Genomic DNA, 19,119 nt, shown 5'->3' on the forward strand with positions numbered 1-19,119 from the left:
GTGCCTGTCACCCCTGAGGTCCCGGGTTCGATAACCAGTCAGTCACGATACCCTAATGTGATAGAGAGGGTGACTCCTTGACAGCGTTGTTTGCCTCTGAGGTCTCTGGTTTTCTCCTACTTACATATAAAAAATCACGCAATAAAAGTTTATAGAGCTAATAATGTGCTAGTTGATGGTCAGCTCTAAACTCAGTATCTTTTATGTCATTCCACAGTTTTCAGGTAATGTGGAATGTGTACACAGTCCAAAACACATATGACATCCGTCCTGCTTTGCGTCAGTAACCCGTGAGTTGCGCTCCAATGACGCACCAGTGATGCATGCGGCTATCTCTCTATGTTTTGCGTATATTACACTTGGCCTACACGCGACCAACGCGCTAGGTAGCGCGTCAGAGACACGATTTACTGGATGTCATTTGTGATTTGGACTGTATGTGTAGCATTATCATCCTTCCAGCAAGATATGCGTGAAACCAATCTACCCTGCCCGAGTTTTGACATAACATGCTAATATATCCTCTTTCCCCATCTCTCCGATATCATTGCATCTAGACTTATGCTCACCGAGTCTCGGCACGAAAAGCTACGTCATCTACTTCACTGCGGCTCAGCCCTCCCAAGGTGCGATATCTACACTCACACTGCATGCGTTAGGCATTTAAGTTCAATTGAAGAGTTTCATTGCAAGAAGCGATATGCACCATCTTAAAGGGACAACTTTGGCGTGAGATATGTTGGGTTTTCGTACGAAAATGGCCTCCAGCTGGACCGTTACTTCTCCAAGGAGGATAGCGTACTGCAAAATTTTATGTCGTTCATACTCTACCCAGGTCAGACTTTTGCATATGTACTCATATCGGATCTACCCGAGGAATTATTTAACTAATTACATTAGAAAATAACCAGCCAGTTCACAAGGCTACGTCCAGGCGGCGCCCCTGTACAGCCCATCAACCGTGCAAGCCGCCATATTGCCAGTACTTTTTCCTCGGCGCCTTGTATCACAAGCACCGAGTTTCTGCTGCTGTTTGCGTTGATTCCCCCGCGACAGTATTGAGAAGGATCCTCCCCCGGACGTCCGTTTTGGAGCTGCCGATTTCAGGAAGCGGGTGAGACCATTCCTTTACCCATCTTTCTCTGAATTCGTCACTTAGAACGCTTTTTCTTCGCCGTTCTCCCAAAAATTTTTCTCGCTCCAGGCTCCGGTCACGTGACCAAATAAATCCAAGTTTTTCTTATCGTTCACTTTCTTTGTGTGGCCTCTCAAGATGCTGGCTCTGCCGCTCTTGTTAGCGTCCTTCTTGTCCTTATTGGGCTTTCCAGCCCTCTTATTGGGCCTGTTACCCTTCTGGGTATTCAGGTGCCCGGGTGCCGGTGTATCGGGGATTATTAGTCCCCGTCCCGGTTCGTCCCCGGCTCGCCAGTCCGCCCCGTCGGACTCGGCGACTGCGGTTTCGTCCGCTGCCGGGACGCTGCCTTCTGCTTCTCCGGCCCCTCGGCCGTCGAAGAAGCAGAAGCCGACCCGGAGAGGCCCCAGAAAGTCTGGTGCGGCCTCTTCTAAGTCCCCCTCCGCTGTTTCTTCTCAGCGGGGGCGAGGCCCCCGGAGCTCTGGCGCCGTTTCGGCGCCCGACTCCGGGGCTCGGGCCGGGCACCCTCCATTCGGAGGTGTGCCCCCCGGGTTCTCTCCTAGGTTGAGCGCCGGTGACCCCCTCATCGGGGCGCCCCCTAGGGAGATTGGCTCCTCCCCCCTTTCACAGGGGGTCGAAGTGAGCGGGACTCTGGACGCTTTGCGTCCCGATCCCCTGGGCGTGGAGCATACCCCGCTGGAGGCAGACCTCCTGATTCAGGAACTCCTCCGGCTACCGGCCGTGGAGTCCTTAGTCACGTCTAAGCCCCCACCTGGCCGGGTTTCCTCCGCCCTCCCCCGTCGGGACCCCCCTGCTGCGGCATTGGGTCGTCCCCCGTCCTCCTCCGGGTTGGATGTGCCTCCGGCAGTGTCTTCGGTTGTGACTGTCTCGTCAGATCACACCGTCACATCTGACCGCTCTGAGGCGACGGGGCGTATCCCATCGGGTTATGAGGCCTGGCAGGCGGCTCACCCCAATTTCCGTCCCCTTCTGAGGACGTCGACCGCCTCCCCGTGGGTTACTGCAGACTCGGGCGTCACCCCCCCTGTTCTGCCGCCCCCTCTTGTCTCGCACGGAGGTGACCTACCCCCCTGGGGTAGGGGTGCGACAATGGGGCATTACGTCCGTTCTAGAGACCCTAGGGTCTGTCCGGACGTCGGGAGGGTTCGCCCCACGATTTCGCCGGTGCGACCCCGTCCCTCCCTGTCTGGCTCTGCGGGTCTGAGCTCCACCCCCTTTGTGGTGAGTAGCCCCCCGCCATCCCTGCCTGCCCCAGGTATGTCCAGACAGGATCCCCGGCCTATCGCACCGGGCCTTACGGCCCAGCAGCGTCAGGTCCTGCAGAGTTTGGCTGCCCATCTGGAGACCAAAAATCTCTCAGATAGGGCCCCTCAGCAGCAGGCCGGGAGACCAGTGGCCTTTGAGCTGCCCCAAGTCCCCATGGAGGTCGACTATCAATTCGATGAGTCGCAATCTTCCATCGGGCAGGCCCCTCAGGCTGACTGCCCCTCTGGAACAGAGGACCCCACCATTGTGGCTGGGATGCGCGATCTTCGCGCGCTCGTCCGGCAGTTCGTGCCGACCGAGCATTGTCCTCTCCCGCCGGTCAACCCCGCGCTCGGCCGTGCTCCCTTCGATCTTTTCGGGGATGCCGACGAGCCGGACTTGGCTGCCGTGCCGGACCGGGCACTCGATGAGTTGCCCCCCTCCCCTGCCTTGATCAGAGCCTCTCATTGGCTCGATTCAACGCTTAGGGACACGGCGCCGTCCTGCGGGGGCCACCAGCGCTCCCTGGTCTCGACTTTGCCGTCGACTGGACCGGGAGCCTGGACGAAGGCGGGGAAGCGCTTCACGGCCACTTCCCCTCACAGTCCTTCGTATAGGCCAGAATACTATAGAGTATCGCCGTCGGGGACTGACCCGGTCTCACTCCTCCCCTTGAGGGATGATGTGCAGCTCGCCGGGTTGGTCGTTCCGAAAGTCCTCACGTCTGCTCCTATGAGGGATGCCAAGAACGATGAGGCCCTGGCCAAGGAGACGCAGTCGGTGTTATCGTACGCCGACTTGACGCTCTGTGCCCTGTCCAGGTCGTTGGCTGCGGACGCCACGGATGAGCAACGCATCCTGGCTATGTCCTTACAGCAGTCACTGCAACATGCCAGTGACTTAGCTGCCAAACAAGCAGCCAACGCGGTGCTGAAGCGCCGGGACCTCCTCATCGAGGGGCTGAGTGTGGTCCGCGCCCAGTTTCTGCGCGGGGCCTTGCGGACCGCCCCTTTGGGCGGTCCCTTCTTATTCCACGATTCGCTGCCTGATACCTTAGGGGCTCAGCGCGAGTCGGATAAGAGTCGTGAGGGGGACCCTGCTCCCCCCAGACAGGCCCCCCGCCCGCGTTCCTCTTCATGGTCCGCGGGCCGGGGACGTCAGCCGGAGTTTAGACGCCCCCGGGGTGCGTCGGCCTCTCGTGGGCCCTCGGCCTCGCAGGGCTCCTCCGGGTCTTTTCGTCCCCGAGGGCAGACAGAAGCTGCGGCTCCAGCCCGCCCCCCCAATAAGCGCCACCGCTCCTCAGGTCAGGGCGGAGGTGGCGGGCAGCCCAAGCGCCCCTTCCGGCCACAACAGCGGAAGGGTCGCGGGGGCAGGCGTCGGTGACTTGTCACCTTCTCCTCGGGCGCTAATAGGCGACACTCCCTCGGACTCTGTCGTTGGGGGCCGACTGCGCCATTTCGCAGCCTTTTGGGTCGGATGGTGTCAAAAAGGCTCCCCAGTCCCGGACATGCTCCGGCACGGGGTTCGCCTCGATTTTGCCCATCCTCCCCCAACGACATCGACTCCCCACCCGGTATTACCCCCCGTGGACCCGGCCAGGGCCGAAGCCCTTCGGTCCGAGGTCAACTCCCTCCTCCAGAAGGAGGCTGTCACGGTGGTGGAAGACCACTCCTCCCCGGGCTTTTACAGCCACATCTTCTTGGTTCCGAAGAAGTCGGGAAAATGGAGATTGGTCATAGACCTGTCCAGCCTGAACCGGTTCCTCAGGGTACCCAGTTTCAGGATGGAAACAACAAGGTCAGTGGCAACAGCGGTGCAGCCCGACGATTGGGCCGTCTCCATGGACTTGCAGGATGCGTATTTTCACATCCCAGTCCATCCAGACTTTCAACATTTCCTTCGCTTTTACTTCGAAGGCAAAATTTATCAGTTTCAGGCCTTGCCTTTCGGCCTGGCTTCCGCTCCGCTTATTTTCACAACCGTCGTCAGGGCGTTCGCCGCCCCGTTTCACGCCTTGGGCTTCAAGCTCCATTGCTACTTAGACGACTGGCTGCTGCGTTGCCAATCCCGTCCCCGTCTTCTCAAGCAGACTCGGTTCTTGCTCAAGACGGCGACCCAGGCCGGGTGGATAACAAACTTAGAAAAATCCGAGCTAGACCCGTCTCAGGATTTTGTCTTCGTGGGAGTACGTTTCCGTACCAGAGAGGGCCTCATGTCCCCACCTCAGGACCGGGTCACCAAGATCCGGTCTCTGATTCGGGCTTTCCGTCGTCGAGACAGCGCCACAGCCAGACAGTTCCTGTCCCTGCTGGGCCTGCTCAATTCGGCGGCGGACCAGGTTCCTCTCGGTCGCCTGTATATGCGCCCCCTCCAGCTCCTCCTACTCTCGAGTTGGCGCCCCTTCTCGGACCCACTCGATCGAGCAGTAGCACTCCCTTCCATGCTACTGGAGGACGTTTGGAGGTTCTGGGGGACGGGGACGGAGCTCCTCCGCGGGGTGCAGCTCCGTCCGTTACCCCCCCAGATGTCCCTCTTCACGGACGCCTCCCTCTTCGGATGGGGGGCTCACCTGAACGAGGGCGACCTGACCACCAAGGGCACGTGGTCAGGGGAGGAGTCTCGCCTTTCGATCAATATTCTCGAAATGCAGGCTGTCATCCTAGCCGTGAAGGCCTTTTCGTCCCGGTTACGGGGTCACAGGGTATCTCTGTTCTCCGACAACTCGACTGTCGTCGCCTATATTCGGAGACAAGGGGGAACGAGGTCCGACACTCTGTGTCGTCTGACATGGGACCTCCTACAATTTTGTCGTCGGCTGGACATCCAGCTCTTCCCCCGTCACATCCCCGGCAAGAGGAACATCCTGGCGGATGCTCTCTCCAGAGCCGATCGCTTAGTCCAGACCGAGTGGACCCTCCATCAGGAGATTGTGTCCCGGCTGGCCGGGATGTGGGACGCGCCGATTGTGGACCTTTTCGCCACTCGCCTCAACAAGAGATTCACCCTGTATTACTCCCCTCTCCCGGACGACGAGGCCTTGGGAGTAGACAGCCTGTCGGCCTCCTGGGACGGCCTCAATGCTTATGCATTCCCGCCAACCCCTCTGTTGCTGCCGGTTCTGAACAAAGTGGCCTCATCGCGCGTCAGGCTTTGCCTGATCGCCCCTTGTTGGCCGAACCAAGCTTGGTTCCCGGTGTTGCTGGAGCTCCTGACGGACCACCCCCGCAGATTGCCGGAGTGGGACCGCCTGCTATATCACCCGATAGGCCGGGTCTACCATCAGGACCCTTCTTTCTACAGGCTTCACGCCTGGAGACTATCGGGCATTTCCTCCGAGAGAGAGGCTTTTCGGAGGACGTTATCCGAAAAGTCGCTCAGCCTCAGAGACAGTCTACCCTTACATCATACGACAGTAAGTGGCTCGTCTTTCGAGACTGGTGCGGAGAGCACGGAGTTTCTCCGATCGCTCCCACTCTTCCCAACTTCCTCGATTTCCTAAACTTTTTGTTTACGGTTCGGAAGTTTTCGGTCCAGGGGGTTAAGGGCTATCGCTCTGCCATTGCCGTCACCCTTAGACTGACAGGCTCCTGGCAACCGGCTTGGGACGACGCCTTGTCATCGTTGCTTCGCAACATGTCTCTGGAGCGTCCCCGCTCCTTACATTGCGTCCCCAAGTGGGATCTCTCGGTGGTGTTACGGGCTCTTATGAGATTTCCATTCGAGCCCTTGCACCTAGCAGATAGGAAGCATCTTACCTTTAAGACCGTCTTCTTGGTGGCCTTAGCTACGGCCCAGAGACGGTCCGAGCTCCATGCCCTAGCTTTTGACAAGCTAGCTTTCAATGAGAGGGGCGCGGTCCTAGAATTTGTCCCAGGCTTTATTGCGAAGAACCAGGCGCCTTCCACCTCCAGGCGCCCGGTTCTTATTCCATCCCTTTCCAGGGTGGTCTCTCGAGACCTCCCGGATAGAACTCTCTGCCCCGTCCGGGCCTTGAGGTTCTATGTCGATAAGACCAAAGACCCTGCCGTCCGTCTCGGCAGAAAGCGTCTTTTTCTGTCTTATCGCGAGGGATTCACACGGGAGATTGCGCCCGCCACGGTCGCCAGATGGTTGGTGGCCACCATCCGGCAGGCCTACTCCATGACTCTTCAGTCTCCGGAGCTTCGCCGCCTGGGTTCCGTGACGGCCCACGAGATTCGTGCCATCTCGACTTCATGGGCCGAATATAGGGGAGTCGCCTTGAACGAGGTCTTGGAGGCGGCGACGTGGAGTTCTCACTCCACTTTCTCCCAACATTATATGCGCGATTGTTCCGTGATGACTGACGGTATGCTGTCTCTCGGTCCAATCGTCGCTGCTCAGCACGTAGTCTAGGTTCTCCCTGCCTAGCCTACCCGCCGGACTCCTCACTCCGGATTCTCCGTCCTTCCCTCTAAAGATGGGGGGGAGGTGCGGACATTCATGCCGGGACGTGGTTCCCCTGTGCATGTGCCCCGTCCGGATGTCTTAGGTTGAGCCGCCTAGACTTTGTGGGTTGTCCCCGCACGCAGAGGGTGGTTACCCTCTTAAGTCCACACATTCTTTTGGCGAGGTGTGTGCTGAGCAAGTACCATGCGATGTGCTACCTTACTCTAGGGGGTAGTTGATAACCTTAGGGCCTTTCCATTATTCTTTTATATGGTGGCCTGACCGTTGAGCCATGAGCATCCCCATTTCTCTTTGGTCTGGTTATCCCGGTCTCACCCGTTGGGTTCTGCTATGCGGCTTGGAGACAGTTCACGTCGCTACATGGTAAGTCACGTTTACCCACCTTCCTTAGGTTGTTGGTATTCGATGCAAAAGTCTGACCTGGGTAGAGTATGAACGACATAAAATTCCCATTTCCTGTGGAAATGTGATTTTATTAGTTCATACCTACCCAGGTCAGACTGCCCACCCGTCCGTCCCCACAGCAACGGGACTTACTTGAGTTGCTTGAGTAAAAAGTACTGGCAATATGGCGGCTTGCACGGTTGATGGGCTGTACAGGGGCGCCGCCTGGACGTAGCCTTGTGAACTGGCTGGTTATTTTCTAATGTAATTAGTTAAATAATTCCTCGGGTAGATCCGATATGAGTACATATGCAAAAGTCTGACCTGGGTAGGTATGAACTAATAAAATCACATTTCCACAGGAAATGGGAAAACATTCCACCAGTACGGGGTGTCACCTTAGGCCTGCCTGAAAGGCGCATGCCTGATGTCCAACACTGCCTCGCAACTCTGGCGAAAGTCATTACTGTGATACTACCAGTGGCGGCGCATGGTGTCAAGGAGGGGTACTAACCTCCTGGCAAGGTAAAACCCATGCCCATGTTGTCCCTTTAAGATTTAATTTTTTTGCAGTTAACCACACCGTGGCATTTCTCATGACTGATACGTCCTCCAAATTTCAGAGCATTTGGGCCAACAGTAAAACTTTTATGATTAAAAATACCAAAAATGTTCCAATGCATTTTCAGATATCAAACTTTGAAGTGATGGATGTGGATATATCTTGTTTTGAATGAAACTCTTCAATAAGTAAAGTACTGAGGATATTTAAAAGTGTCATATTAGAAACTTTGAAAATCAATGAAAATAACGCATTTGACTTCATTTCACAGCTTGAGCAATGACGTCTACTGAACTTCGGAATTTTTTTCAGGGCAAATTGAAGAAACCTTCTTCATATGATGATTAAGACCTGACCATAGGTACCACCATTTTTGCAAGAACAGAAATCCTAAGCAATTAGTCCTCTTTCAAATTGACGTGAATGACCATTGAAACCTTGGAGGTTGTTCTCTAGAAACAAACAACAGACTACCACCTTTGAAATTGGCATTCACATCGTTTTGAAAGAGTTTAAGGATGTCAATGGTACCTATGGTCAACCCTTAACACTTTAGTAGTATAAATGCACAACCGTGTAACAATACCAGCTAAGAATTTGAAAAAAGTTGCTGACAGAAAATATCCTCGGTCCTTCTAGCATTAGAACTAACCCCTCAGAGAATTTCTCAACCATGAGTTGTCTTAGAATCTTGACAATGCCGATCTAACAGCATGTAGCTCCTATTTCTTTAAATTCCTCCTCACCGCCTTAAACTTCTATTTCAATGTCTGCATGAGTTGATGACTTCTTTGGCCTGCGAGCAAATTTCATCATAATCAAATTTGTTTCTTTCTCCTATAGTTTGATCTTTTTATGTCTTACTAACAGTACTTTCCTGACTTATACTTTCTGTCATTTATGGTGCGGATCTTTTGAGATGGGTCTAATTTTCCATGACTCAGCAGATATCAGGGGAATTTTCACAACTTGGGATTTAATTCTTCTTTATTGACATTTGTTTATTAAATTATTTAGGAGAACTAGCTTAACTCACCAGAACAACAAGAAACAACTGAAAACGTTGGTCGGCTTATTCTCCCTGTCAAACAGAAGATCTTTGTTGCAATGACCTACAATAATTGTCACATGCAACCAAATATATCTTGTGATGGCCATCCCAGGTGGCTGCAATAAGAATTGGTTGTTGCTGCGACATACAATAAATATCGAACCTATAGTGATGAACGGTTTTACCTGCAGAGGAGCTATCTTTTTGCCGATTGCTTCAGTGAGAATTTTGTGACAAAAATCCCTCGTTTGTGGGCCACATTGACATGTCGATGTTTTTGGTATGCGTTTGAACATGATGTTAAATTTCTTGATGTTCTATAATCAAATTGAATACCCAACATTTCTAACTGGTCGTCATGGCCGCAGAGAAACCATTTCCTACTGCTATACATGGGGATGCTATAGGAGTAGTGTTTCAAACTTTTTAAAACTCGTTAATGGGTTTGAACAATAATCGTCTGAATGTATGGGAGGTATTTGTCACAATGAGTTTGCTGAAGGGAAGAAAGACCTGCAAAGTATGGCTCAAACATGCATGGTTACGTAAAACTTCCCTATTATTTCGGTTTCTTCTTCTGTAGATGATTTCAGCTATCGTCTTGCTAAGTTTGGGTTGAATGGCGAAATTTAATGCAAGAGCAACATGTATACCCGACACGTTTTGGTATTGATAGAAACATGAGAATGTGGTTCTTTCGTAGGCAAAGGAGGGATTTCTTTGCATGCATAGATGACAAAGAGTACCTTATACTCTAGTTACACTGACCTAAGACTGGTTAATGAAATTCTGAGAAATCGAGAAAAAAAAGTCAAGCTGGAACTAGAAGACGAGACCAGTAGACTTCTTGGTGTTGCAAACCCTTTGTCCCTCTGAATTGAACATGTTGATCTAGCTTGAATTGACGACTCAGAACCGGTCTTATAGAGGTGAAACTAGAGTATACATGTTAGGACGCCTTGTAGAGTTATGTATATCATCATATTTCATGCATATATCATTAGGACATGCCAAGTCAATACTGTAAACCCCTTTTTGCAGCCCTAAATTTTTGCGAGAGACGCTTGTTATATTTCACTGACATAAATTTTTGCGATGAGATGGGCATTCCAATTATCTGCATTTCAACCCCCATTGTGCAAAACTCACAGAAATATGAGGCGCACAAAAATAATGGGTTTTACAGTACGACTTTGCATGTAACTATATTGATGTTGTTTAGGTTATTAGAAGCACATAACTTCTTCATGAGAGTGATACTTCCGTCCGAATTTCCATACAATACTTGAATACTGCAAATTCAAAAACCAAACGTATATAAAACAAGGTGTTCCTTCTCTCGAGAATGTCATTTACATATTATTTGCATGATCACCTAAAAATTTCATTCTGAAAATATTTGACATTCCACATATTTTCCATCGGACAGATTCTCGACATTAGCAAAAAGTATGTACAATTGTATTGGTTGCGAAATAAATGAAATTAATGAAATTGGTGAAATTCTGACTACTACATTGCTTCACTGGAGTTCTGATGACACTTAAGTGGCATTAGATTGCACTTTTGCAATACAAAATATTTGTAGCCCTGATCCAATTTTTTGCCGATTTCAAAAGAATTTTCTCCAGTGCAAGTTTGTCTGTACCAATGTGTCTTTATATATATATATACTGTGTGTAGCATGATGGCACGACAGCATGAACAATGTCTGATATTTTGAAAATGCATCACAACTAATCCAACTTGCTATTATAGCCTAACGGTAATGTTACTTACCGTCTGGCTTACCATGTGTCCTATCTAATCATCTGCCTTGCTCTTAATGTGAACAACTGTAAATCTTTCTAGCTCTTGATCTGTCATACATTTTTATCTGTCTAGCATTCCATCTGTCATACATGTCCATCTGTCTGGCACTCCAACATTCATACATGTTTATCTGTCTGGCACTCCATCTGTCATACATGTCTATCTGTCTGGAATTCTATCTGTCATACATGTCTATCTGTCTGGCACTCCATCTGTCATACATGTCTATCTGTCTAGTACTCCATCTGTCATACATGTCTATCTGTCTAGCATTCCAACTGTCATACATGTCTATCTGTCTTCCTCTCTGTCTGACATATATGTCTATCATCTCCATCTCCCTAACATGTCTATTAGTTTAGCTCAATATCTGTCATACATGTCTAATCCCTCTGGCACACCATCTACCGTATATGTTTATCTGTCTTCCTCTCCATCTGTCATAGATGTCTACCTATGTTGCTCTCCATCTGTCATAGATGTATATCTGTGTTGCTCTCCATCTGTCATATATGTCTATCTGTGTTGCTCTCCATCTGTCATAGCTGTCTATCTGTGTTGCTCTCCATCTGTCATAGATGTCTATCTATGTTGCTCTCCATCTGTCATAGATGTCTATCTGTGTATTGCTCTCCATTGTCATACATATCCATCTGTTTAGCTCCTCATCTGTCACACGTGTCTATCTATAGTCCACTCCGAATCTGTCAAATATATTCAATGTCTAGCTTAAGATCAAACATGTCTGTATGTCTTACTTTTCATCTGTCATAGATGTCTATCTGTGTTGCTCTCCATCTGTCATAGATGTCTATCTGTGTTGCTCTCCATTGTCATCCATATCCATCTGTTTAGCTGTAGTTCTTACTTTCCATCTGTCATCTATGCATAGGTCTCCGTCTGACTCATCTGTCCTGTCCAGCTGCAGATATTATAGTTGAATTGCAGGATAACTGTGTTACTTCCTCTGAGAAGATTTTCCCCTCAAGTAAGAATGAACCAATCAGAGAGATGCTGACATATTCGAAAATTGGGAGATTAATATATGACAATAAGTACCTCAAAGTCTTGAACATGTAAATTCAATTTCCTCTGTGGGGTTTCTTGACGTCTCTTGTCTGCCCTAGGTCTTTGATATTTGCTGCGAACATGTACCAGGATGTATCTTACATAGATTGTAATAATTATAAGATGAATGTTAGCAACAGGAAAACAATATCGTATCACAGTTTGAGTTTTAACTTTACAAATAAAATTTACTTCATGCGGTTGGTTTTAGTCATGCTACAGATAAATTCAGTGAGTTGATGTTAAAAAAAACCTACGACACCCGCTCAACTCTTTCGTTGATACCTTGAATTCACTATGGCACAAAAGTGAATAAACCTTTACATTTTGCCACATGTTACTTCTAATGGTGCATCAGATTTCTACTTTGGAGAAAGCCACAGAGTTGTCATTTTTGCCAGTACCTGTATAAGTTGTGAAAGTGGTTCAATGTAAGACCCACTCAAGTCTTTTTCACTGCTAACTTATTTAACAGAATTTTAGTCACACCAATTAAAATATCAACGCATCTTGAAAGCCCAATAAGAAACCTGGGCTGTTAGGCCGCCGCAAATTAGAAAAAGCAATATTGCGGCACACTATGTTACTTGTGGCACACTATTTTACTCGTACGCTTGAGGCAGATCAATACTGAACCGCAAACACTTCAGATGTTGGCGCAGACCCATCTAGCATGTCTAGTTTCCGCAGAAACCTCCCAAATGGATGCAGAGTTGTACTTCGTACCGGAATATAAGAGTGAACCGTGTCTCAGTGATATCAAATTTATGGACGAGATGGTATTTCTTATTTCTTTTCGCATTCTTACTTGTCTTCTCAACTCTTGCCTAATTTCGTGTTGTGTTAGTTATTGTCTATAAGGGAATGGAAGAAGTCCCGATACATATTTCTTAAACATTTCTTTTAAAGTTCTTAAAAGAGGTCTGTTCTGAGTTTGAACTTTTAAACATTGATAAATTCACATGAAAAATTGGTGGTTTTGGACATTTTCTTTTAACAAGCTAAAATCTTGCTGTTTGATTTTCGTTTATGATTTTTTGAACAAAATTCTAACAAAGTGTTCAGCTGTGGTTGAATGTTAGCTCACACACAGAATATAAAGTTCGATTTCTTGTCAATTCGGAGCAGTCTGGTGTTGAGTAGAAAAAGTTATTCTTTAGAAATTTCAAATTCTTCTCTCAGTTCTCCCTTGCCTGACCACCTCTTGAAGTAGGCCTCATCTGCTAAAATCAAATGGTTCAATTTCTTTTTGTTGAGTTGAAAGTAAACCCCGACCCCAAGTATTTTTCCCATTTTGCACTATTCTGAAATTTCTTATCTTGTTTCAGAAATTGCGGGCGAAGAAGGCAACATCTGCTCCAAACTCTCCCGCGTCCAAACCGCGGCGGACGGTCTCGTCACCGGAAGATCTTGCCAGTACGAACGAACCCGGTACGAATAATAAACATGCCGATTATGGTCCTTACGATAACATTCCAGGGCATGGGCCGGTGGAGGGTACGGCGACATTGCCTTCCCGCATGCGACAGCAACGGACTGGAAACGAAGCCAAGTTTGGCGACCAGGTGCATTTAGTTAATCAACCGCCTTCAAACGTGTCAGTTTATGATAACCTAAGCGCAACATTGCCACGGAAAGGTGTAAAAGTTGACAACCCAGCTCTCAGGACAAAATATGCAACTCGACAACATAGTGATCCCACTCATGTGCCACCAAGTACTTCAGATACGTTTCCACGGAAATCTATCTTGAAAGTGAAACAGGATAATTTTACCCAGAATCCTCCTAGTCAAGTGAATAATTTATCGGCCACGAGATTGGGAACGTTGCAAAGTGATCTAAAAAGTGATAGACCCCCTATAGCTGCCAAACCCATAGTTGCCCCAAAACCTGCTCAACTTGGTGAAAAATGTGATAAAAAACCAAACGGACAAATCGTTAAGGATAGCAGAAAGACAGGTTCTGGGGAGGTGACTAAAGACTTGTTACCAGTGTCGCAGCGGTCACATTCGCATTCTTCGGAGGGTTCACCGGAATGGCCCGCACCGCCTGAACCCCTGTCCCCCTGCAGTCCGGATGTACCGGTTTACAATGCAACATTTGATAGTGATACCTTAAAACGTATGCTACAGTGCCTGCCACTCTCTCCGCAGGACAGGAACGATTATCACGATTTCGAAATATCACATTCCAATTTAGATTCGCCGGTGACGCAAAGTCAACCGGTATCGCCTATGTCTGCGCCATCCCCAACCGGGCCGCAATTTGAAAGTAAACCTGTGCTACAGCGAACTCAGAGTCTGCGCGGCAGACGCGATTCGAAAAATCTTGAGAATATCGCCCATGAGATTGAGTTAGAATTTCCTGTGGATAATCCTCCGGATCAAGAGATGCAAAAGAAGGGTGATAAGAGCAGGGATTATGACATGCGGACGCTCGGCGTTCAAGCGCGGGATAGCTACCCCGATTCTGGAATAAGTGGAATGACTTACGATACCATACAGTCGATGGATAGTAAGAAATCTGCAACTATGCCTCCTGGTGAGTATTACTCGAATAACTTCAGCTGAAAATGTAATCTTTTTCTTCACATCATATAAGCTGAACTATTGCAAAAGAAGTCAGTGCAATCAGTTCTGCAGGTTTGAATCACCACCATGCCGTCAGAAGAAATCTGTATGCCTAAAGTTTCTCGGACTTTCTCAGGGAATCAATTGTCTTTAATTGTGGTAGATGTATGTGGCCAACATTCATCAAGTTTGGATCGTAACCAAGTTTGTTAAGCTGCATGCGAAATGTTGCTTTGCCTTAGGTGGGCAATTACGATGTCTTGGGCTAGTGGATGCATCGATTGATGTCTCCGTTGACTTTCTTGGGAGTTAGTTAACCTGATCGATGGTACCAGACGGGCGTTTGGCTGAGTTGCATGTAGTGTTGCAGATAGCTAAGGCAGAGGAGGCATGCATGCCAAACTATCTCCATTAGTGAAGAATCAATGGGCCTTCTAAGGGAATTGGGTTTTTAGTTAACCAGTTTGGCAAGTTCCGATTGCATCTCGGGACTGGAACCATCAGGCAGACAAGATATTGGCAAGAGAGCAACTTGGCATAAATCATTGTTGAATTAGTTGAGTGAGCCTAGGCTGGATTGATTGGGCATCATTTTGAATGGCTTAATCTAAAAGTCTTTGGGACTACCAGGGGAGAAGAGATTGGATGAGAGAATGGTGTTCATTCTGTGGTCACAATTCTGACTTTCAGTATTGCAGTTTCTGTGATGTCATCTTGGTGGTTTTCCCGGCCGTAGTCTTCAAATCGATTCCTCCTGGATCTAAGCTATGGTTGGTTGGGTGAGGCAGCAAAATAATTGGACGTTGCTACATGTACTCCACTTTTATGTGGAGTGGATTTGTCTGATGGATGTGTTGACTCTTGGCAAACGATATTGGTTTTTGTACTACGCATATTTAAATTGGTACAACTTGCTTTCTATGTGTGGAGTGAACATTTTGAGAATCTTTCCAACAGATTTATCGAATGCAGCTCAAAATGTCTTTTCTTTACTCGATGGAGCTGCACAAAGTCAGGTCCTGAAGGAGGCATTGCTTTGGTCATTGCTTGGTGAACGTGTCCTTGTTTCAGAGGTTCAGCCAGGTGCAGAGCCCCCCTCCACAGATGACTGTATGAATCTTTCTCTGCACTCACAGTAGGAGAGTTTGTGATTTGGTTTTCTGCGTGGGACAATTAAATCGCTAATTTGAGCAGCGCATAAATGTAGCAGCACCCAGAATTACGCCATGTTTCTAACTCTTATTCATGACCACCATAAAATTGCCCATTGTGGTAATATTCCTTCCCTAATGCCCCCTCGGTCTCATATATTCCCAAACGCAATATCCGTCCTAATAATATTCTCATTTCGTCTGCCGATATTGGCACCAATGGGAATATGGTGGACAAGTAATTTTGTCATGATGTGTGTGAAGGTATGAGGCTTATGACCCCTTGAGGTGCAACATGGTCAAGATTACCTGACAGAAGATTGTGATTTATTGCGCCACTGCAAACCACCAACTTTCATGCTCTTTATAACTGTTTGAATGACTTCAGGTTCAGAATACTGCTTGATGTTTATAAACATTGAGTCAAAGCAGAAATCTATGAGATCACCTTAACATTTTTGGCCATCATCACCTACTTTAATAGTCCTCTTCGTCCCAAGAACAGGCAATAGGGCTTCAATCTTCAGTCTCAAACCAGTTCGGTCAGCAGCCTGTCTGTGGATGTTTCCCCAGGTCAGACTAAGCCGCCTGATCCCCTTTACTACTGTATGTCTCCAGGTCTTTTGGATGGCCTTGATTTCTTTTCCCATTGGCTGTCCAATGTAGTGCTATCCTTGGGAGTGTGCCTGGTGGAATTCGGCACACTTGTCCCAGCCAGCTCCAGCAATGCCTAGGCTTGAGCAGAGATCTAAGAGATCACCTTATTCCTTTTTGTCACACATTGTATTTTATATCTGTCCATAAAACCTCCTTTCAAGAAAAAACTACTTGTCACCTATTTTATCATCATGGTGCATTTTTGTTTCAGGTCTTGGTGTCTTAGCTCAGGTAAAACGAAAGGGCAGCAAGGGCAATCACGGTAGCTTAGGCCGCCATGGGACAGATCAACTAGATGTCCGACCATATCTTCCTTCCTCTGAGGTGAGTAATGAGGATAATCCTAAGACCCAAAGCACAGGCTGGTCCAACACACTGATGGACATGCACAGGTCCACCACCCTCAAACTAAAAGCACTTTAGGTCTAATCGATGGAGAATCTTTCTCGAGGAAAAGTGAGACCAAGATACTGCAATTCAGTTTGGTAGTTTTTGCTCAAGAGCTATAGTTTTGTGAAATAAAATCGGGAGCAATTTGAGCCAAACGAGAAACCGAATTGGAACAACTGTTTAGTTACTTCTAGCTTCATTTCACAAAACTACTGGACAGAATCCAGCTATTTCTGTGTCATCTTTCCTCTAGAAAGACTCTCCATTCACTGATACTGAGTTTTTGGTTTCTGGGTGCTGGAATAACGGATGTTTGGTTTTTTGCGCCACACTGTATAGGATATGTTGGCTTGCACGTTTTCAAAGAAAATGATGATAATCCTACAGGATAGCCTAAATCAAATTGATAGAACCAACAAACAGAAAAATTGGGAGGCATTATGATGGAAACCCTTGATAGTTCAATATCGTTTGACCCTATACCTGCAATCGACCAACCCATCACCATCGCCGTGTCCCTAAAGTTCCGGTCCATCTCTGCAAATCATCACAGAAACGAGACAAATAAATACTTTGAATTGGTCGGTGATTGTGTGGGTCAGTATGGTTACCATGACAACCACTCTGGAGGATTCCTAACCCTGGCTGGTAGCTGAGGAGAGACACAGTTGGGACCAAATTATTATCAGTCAAAAAAGCATCCCGCAACTAAAGATTTTTCCTGTAGCGACCTCATGATCTCTTGAGACAAAATATCTTGCTTGCAGAGGTCATCAAGAGTGCCTGTAGTCATTGCGATGTGCAAGAAAATAAAAACAACCAATACAGGGGGAAAGGGGTTATCTGTGCCAATGTCTTGTTATAAAATAAAATGCCCATTCCGAATCCCGACAGGCAATTTTGGATCTGTGTCCCATCCCGAAAAATCAAGGCCATTGTTTGGTGTAGCTTAGTGTCCCATATCTGTTTTTAAGAACCCACCTATCTGTTTCAGATTTCCTGTGATGAAGATAGTGATGATGAAGAAAGTGACAGTAGCATTCACACTCTGCCTTCCGAATCACAGTCCGCCATGGCAAAACGAACGGGTGCAATACGCAAAGCTGGGTAAGTGTCAATAGCATTTACACCCTGCCTTCCGAATCATCGCCTGCCATGGCAAAACGAACGGGTGCAATATGCAAAGCAGGGTAAGTGAGAGAAGCGTTCACACTCTGCCTTCCGAATCACAGTCCGCCATGGCAAAACAAACGGGTACAATAGGCAAAGCTTGGTAAGTGAGAGAAGCATTCACATTCTGCCTTCCGAATCACAGTCCGCCATGGCAAAACGAACGGGTGCAATACGCAAAGCTTGGTAAGTGAGAGAAGTATTTACACTCTGCCTTCCAAATCACAGTCCGCCGCCATGGCAAAACGAACGGGTGAAATACGCAAAGCTGGGTAAGTGAGAGAAGCATTCACACTCTGCCTTCCAAATCACAGTCCGCCGCCATGGCAAAACGAACGGGTGAAATACGCAAAGCTGGGTAAGTGAGAGAAGCATTCACACTCTGCCTTCCGAATCACAGTCCGCCATGGCAAAACGAACGGGTGCAATACGCAAAGCTTGGTAAGTGAGAGAAGTATTTACACTCTGCCTTCCAAATCACAGTCCGCCATGGCAAAACGAACGGGTGCAATACGCAAAGCTGGGTAAGTGTCAATAGCATTTACACCCTGCCTTCCGAATCATCGCCTGCCATGGCAAAACGAACGGGTGCAATATGCAAAGCAGGGTAAGTGAGAGAAGCGTTCACACTCTGCCTTCCGAATCACAGTCCGCCATGGCAAAACAAACGGGTACAATAGGCAAAGCTTGGTAAGTGAGAGAAGCATTCACATTCTGCCTTCCGAATCACAGTCCGCCATGGCAAAACGAATGGGTGCAATACGCAAAGCTTGGTAAGTGAGAGAAGTATTTACACTCTGCCTTCCAAATCACAGTCCGCCGCCATGGCAAAACGAACGGGTGAAATACGCAAAGCTGGGTAAGTGAGAGAAGCATTCACACTCTGCCTTCCAAATCACAGTCCGCCGCCATGGCAAAACGAACGGGTGAAATACGCAAAGCTGGGTAAGTGAGAGAAGCATTCACACTCTGCCTTCCGAATCACAGTCCGCCATGGCAAAACGAACGGGTGCAATACGCAAAGCTTGGTAAGTGAGAGAAGTATTTACACTCTGCCTTCCAAATCACAGTCCGCCATGGCAAAACGAACGGGTGCAATACGCAAAGCTGGGTAAGTGAGAGAAGCATTCACACTCTGCCTTCCGAATCACAGTCCGCCATGGCAAAACGAACGGGTGCAATACGCAAAGCTTGTTAAGTGAGAGAAGTACTTACACTCTGCCTTCCAAATCACAGTCCGCCATGGCAAAACAAATGGGTGCAATACGCAAAGCTTGGTAAGTGAGAGTAGCATTCACATTCTGCCTTCCGAATCAATGTCTGCCATGGCGAAACGAACGGGTGAAATATGCAAAGCTTGGTATGTGAGAGAAGTATTCACACTCTGCCTTCCGAATCACCGTCCGCCATGGAAAAACGAACAGGTGCAATACGCAAAGCTTGGTAAGTGAGAGAAGCGTTCACACTCTGCCTTCAGA

The 19,119-nt window shown here is 48.0% G+C and overlaps 2 protein-coding genes across 8 annotated transcripts in view; both read left to right on the forward strand.

Annotated features, from left to right (window-relative positions):
* The window catches only part of LOC135487831 (uncharacterized), a 117,513-nt gene extending 99,931 nt beyond the window's left edge, over positions 1 to 17,582 (forward strand). Inside the window, exons 7-10 of the mRNA XM_064771926.1 lie at positions 558 to 626; positions 13,032 to 14,244; positions 16,293 to 16,405; positions 17,466 to 17,582. Of these exons, the coding sequence (XP_064627996.1) occupies positions 558 to 626; positions 13,032 to 14,244; positions 16,293 to 16,405; positions 17,466 to 17,582 (1,512 nt within the window). The remainder of the gene's footprint in view (positions 1 to 557; positions 627 to 13,031; positions 14,245 to 16,292; positions 16,406 to 17,465) is intronic.
* Positions 17,583 to 18,716: 1,134 nt separating this feature from the next.
* The window catches only part of LOC135488844 (protein still life, isoforms C/SIF type 2-like), a 47,387-nt gene continuing 46,984 nt past the window's right edge, over positions 18,717 to 19,119 (forward strand). For all 7 annotated transcript variants that reach the window (XM_064773765.1, XM_064773767.1, XM_064773768.1 and 4 more), the window contains exon 1: positions 18,717 to 18,752. In XM_064773765.1, coding sequence (XP_064629835.1) covers positions 18,718 to 18,752 — 35 coding nt within the window. In that variant the 5' untranslated portion in view covers position 18,717. The remainder of the gene's footprint in view (positions 18,753 to 19,119) is intronic.

This window comes from Lineus longissimus, chromosome 5 (genome assembly GCF_910592395.1).
Source record: "Lineus longissimus chromosome 5, tnLinLong1.2, whole genome shotgun sequence".
NCBI classification, from domain to species: domain Eukaryota; kingdom Metazoa; phylum Nemertea; class Pilidiophora; order Heteronemertea; family Lineidae; genus Lineus; species Lineus longissimus.